Source organism: Octodon degus, unplaced genomic scaffold, assembly GCF_000260255.1.
Source record: "Octodon degus isolate 3935 unplaced genomic scaffold, OctDeg1.0 scaffold00002, whole genome shotgun sequence".
Lineage (NCBI taxonomy): Eukaryota > Metazoa > Chordata > Mammalia > Rodentia > Octodontidae > Octodon > Octodon degus.
The window spans coordinates 36,486,939-36,491,585 of record NW_004524578.1 but is presented as its reverse complement, the minus strand read 5'-3'; the positions used below and the strand labels follow the sequence as shown (position 1 = coordinate 36,491,585).

Below are 4,647 nucleotides of genomic sequence, written 5' to 3'. Positions count from 1 at the left end.
TTGTCTTATGATCCTTTATAAATTGAGCTGCAGCTTGAGATTACTTGAATATTAATGTACAATGTGAAATGTTATTCCAAAGTAAGTATAGTGATTTGGGGGTCTGCAAGGAGCACCAGAAAGGTAGAATAATTTAAATTGAATTGCTGTATCTCTTCATTTCCTCGCCTTCGGCTTACAGCATAATGCTTTTACTAAGACTTCCTGTTTCTGACACTTGCCTTTTGTGTGCTGTGTTTATACTTCCCCTACTTGTGGTTAACTATTAAGCTGTAGATCTAGTCTTCTCCACCTCTCTCATTCATCTGTCCATACAGGCTCACAGACAGGTCTGCTGTCTCCTGTTTTCTCTCTCTCTCTCTCTCTCTCTCTCTCTCTCTCTCTCTCTCTCTCTCTCTGTGTGTGTCTGTCTTTCTGTGTCTCTCAGAATGACAATTCTAGGCAAAGCTTTTGCTATAGTTTTCTATTTAGTTCATGCTGTTTCTGGAGAAAGTGGCTATGCACAGAATGGTGAGTCATTTCTTACTTTTTGGGGGAAATATGGGATTCTCTCTAGCATATGCTTCAGCTTATTCATTTCCCAAGCAAACCTGAGCAGGCTGCCAGATTGCTATGGAATTCGAGAACTTAATATTCGCTCAATCATTTGTGTGTTCTAATACTTGATGAGGGTTATAGGGACATACTGTGGTGGCTTCTAATGCATCAGAACTGTTAAAAAGAAATGCATTTGCCTCGTCAAATCTGGATCTTAAATGTTGATTAATGCTTCTATCATACAAAAGAATACTGGAATAGATGCTGCAATGATTCCATTAAAAAATCTCTAAGGTAATTTTACTTTGTCAGGAAATTAGGCTAGATTTGTTTTGTTTGGCTTTTTAAGAGATTCTAAAATATATTTTTTTCATGATATGGTAAAGTTCAGAAATGATAGATTAAGTTGCACTGATAAGTGTTGTATGACCTAGCACTTAAAAATGTCCAGAACGTAACAGCCACTCAATAAATGTGTAAACATTTCTTCAAGATACTTTAGTTCTGACAGATTCATGTGAGATGCTTAATGAATGATCAAGACAGAGTTGTGTGAGTTATCTCGCTGAAACAAACACAATTGTTTTATGGTTAACAAGTGTACAATATGCAATAATTCCCTTTGGAATGTTTGAAATGCTTAGTATCTAGAAGCAGATCCTGGATGCTTAAAAAGCGTATTACAATTACAACAAACCTATAGGCAAAAGTATCTAGCAGCTTCTGGAACCTCTGGGAACTCAGACTAGCAATTTGTTCTTACTAATTTAACCCTTTCAACTTTGAGTTAAAAAGTGCTTTCCTAAAAGACAAAATCAGCTCATCAGCCTAGAGCTTCAGCTTAGACATTTTGAGTCACGTTTTCTTGGCTTAGATGTTTTGTGCCAGTGTACTTAGCACTTACCAAAGAGGGAAAATCCTGGCAGTTTTTCATTAAGGAAATTGTCAGAGGGGTGACATTTTTCACAGCATGACAATGTATGAATCACTTTTTCGAAGATGATAATATTCTACATTATTTCCTTACAGGCATGACAGGAAAGATGAGAGCTTTATCTATTTTATGTAATGTGTTACCCTTTTTCTTCCTCATGGTCAAGAAAATTTTCAAAGAAATAAGAATTTTAGCTCAGAACTGGGTTTTCACTTCAACTTTTTAAATATCAGATATTTTTAGCTACCCATCACATGATCACATCAAAATACTTGCCAGTTTGGAGACAAGAAATTTAAAAAATGATTAGTTGCTGTTTGTTGAAAGATAAGTTAGTCCACTCATAACCACAAGGCTGATAAAGAAAGGAAAGAACACTCTTTCAAAACCCAAATGATTTAAATTGTTCCATTCAATCAATTGACCCCATCTTATCCTCAAAACATATTCTAAAAATTAATTTTCTATAAAAATAGTTTAAATCATTAAATATTTGCATAATAATATTAACAGTTGGACATTTAAAAATAATAGGTGAAAAGTGCTAAACGGCACCGCGGTACATGCCTGTAGTCCTAGAACTTGGGAGGCTAAGGCAGGAGGATCACTGTGAATTCAAGGCCAACATGGACTACCTAGTGACTCAGGGCCAGTCTGAGCTACATTGTAAGACCCTGTCTCAAAAAACAAAAACAGGAAAAGTGCTATGTAATTTCAAAACTATATAATAATACCTTCACTTGATACAGAACCCTTTTTTAAAAAAATTCCAGTTATCTACTCTAATTTCAGAATTAGAATTCCTGTATTCTCATCATTTATTTCTTGAAAAGTGTAACAATCATGACCTTTCAGAGTCTTTGCTGTCTTCTGAGCTAACTTTCTCTAGATCTAGTCAACGATTCCAAAAACATGAGTTTCTACATGCAAACCCTAGGAGTAACCTGATAAAGGGCCATAACTTCAGCAGAATAGCCAGAATTTAAACCCACACCTCACCACTAAAAACTGTGTGCCCCACTTTTACTGACAATTTTTCAGGTCACATCAAGAACATTCTCTTTGTGGAATGCAATGCAATTTTATGGGAGATTTTTTCTTGGTTACTCAGCCATTCTGCCTGGACCAGCTAAAGAGCCAATGAATCCTTTTTCATTTAACTCATCAGCTTTCTTAAGTACATGAAAAATTGAATGAACAATGATTAATAAATTGTGTGGGATTATGCAACAAACATACCTTGCCAGATTGGATGACTGTCAGTGCAAGTTCTTTCTTCTCCTGGTGTCTGGCATCTACAAGAGTATCTTGTCTAGCTTACTGCAAAATTACAGAGACAAAACTGACCCACAAACCATCTGAGTCTACATAGTAATGTATGTTCCATTGTACAGTATCCATGAAAGGTCTAAAGGAAAGAAACATTCAAAGCAATGTGAGAATTATCATACAAAGGAGGCTAAACCCATTCAGAGCTGCTCTGTTTAGCAAGATGCCATCTCTTAAGAACAAAACCTAAGTCTACAAATTTACAAAGAAGCATAGTTAAAGGGTGAGGCTGTCTCATGTTGTTTGACAATGTCAACAGGGAGAGGGCTGTACTATTCTGAAATAACACATAAAGCCTTGCTGGTAGGTGAATCGGGAGCAGACTCTGGGAAAGGTAGGAAAAGAAATGGTTGTGAGTGATGTCCACAGCTCTGATCTAGCTGAGCTGTTAGACTGAAACCACTTGTCACTAAAGTGGTTGATCCATTTACAAGTAGATCCCTCACTTTCCCACATATTTACCAAGTTACTTAAGTAGAGAGTGCCATTTGGACTATTCATGGCCCCTGCAATATTCAATGGGCATTCACTTTTAGTAAATTCCATATTCATTTTAAAGTCTTGAAAACATCAAATTTCAAATACTGATAGAAGCAGTAAGAGACTCACACTCAACCCTTGAAGAATGGTTCTGTTGGTTATGGATTTCCTCAGAGTTCAGTTGGGTGTATTTGCTGGTAGATTTATTTTGGCTTCACTTTTCTATTGAATATTGTGAAATATAAGTGCAAAATATCTATTTAACCATAAAGACTGCAATTCACATTAATGAATCAAATACTACCTGTGATAAATTATACTTTTTCATAAGCGACTTCAAAAAATACCTAGTTCCCAGCTTTATTTCATATGCTGCTATTATCTATAAGAAATAGTACTTATAAAATAAGAATGCATAAGAACAGAAGCAGTATGCAGGGAGGCCTGCCCATTAGCTCAGTTGTTTAAGTGCCTGCTTAAGCAAAGCAGTCAGGCTCAGGATTCTGTGGTTCGATCCCCAGATCCTCATGCCTTACCAGACCTGCCCTTAAGGCATCCTGAACCAGCAAAAAAAATCCTTCAGAAGCAGTATGCATAGCATTCACAGGGTTGAATTTTTCTGATCATGTTTACCTAAGTCAGTGACTTAAGGTAAGTTGATTTAAACTGTCGCAGAATGGAGATGTCAATGATGCCTTTACATGGGATACCTTTTTATATAAGGGAAAGTAATCTCTTGAGAAATGAACTTCTGACTGTATAATAGTTGTCATTTTCTGTCTTTTAAAAAATGATGGAAGGAAATAAAAGGAGACTAGAAATGAAGTCAAAGGTTAAATTAGGTAGCATATGCATCATGACTACACTATGTTTCTTACTTGAATTGTACGAACTTTTTATTGTGACAAATTTAGCACAAGAAATTCTATTTTTATAAAATATTCAGTTGAGTTCATCTTTCCAGTGCTCTGAAGCACTAATTTTTGTAACTTATTTACTAAGGACGATGAAACTTTATACTATTAGAAAACTGCACATGGAGTTTTTTGGAAGTTTTTTTCTCTTCCTTTTTTTCTTGGCTTTGCCTTAACATTTCCCTCTTTAGATAAATTATTATCACTTCTTCATGTCTTCCATGAACATATTTTATTATTAAGGTCACACCTCATGTGATTTTTGTAAATGCACATAAGGTCCTGATAAACATCATTTTCTTTCCCTGGTGTAAAAGCCTGAAAGAGTAAATAAGATCCAAAAAGTTCAATAGATATTGTGAAAGGGAAAGAATCTGCTCCAAAAGAAAGAACAACTGGAATGAGGAAAAGAAGAGAGAGAGAGAGAGAGAGAGAGAGAGAGAGAGAGAGAGA

At 35.7% G+C, this 4,647-nt stretch overlaps 1 protein-coding gene across 3 annotated transcripts in view; it reads left to right on the top strand.

Annotated features, from left to right (window-relative positions):
• Window positions 1–292: 292 nt before the first annotated feature.
• Il7r (interleukin 7 receptor) overlaps window positions 293–4,647 on the top strand; it is a 27,991-nt gene continuing 23,636 nt past the window's right edge. For all 3 annotated transcript variants that reach the window (XM_023712029.1, XM_004623438.2, XM_023712030.1), the window contains exon 1: window positions 293–510. In XM_023712029.1, the coding sequence (XP_023567797.1) occupies window positions 429–510 (82 nt within the window). In that variant the 5' untranslated portion in view covers window positions 293–428. The remainder of the gene's footprint in view (window positions 511–4,647) is intronic.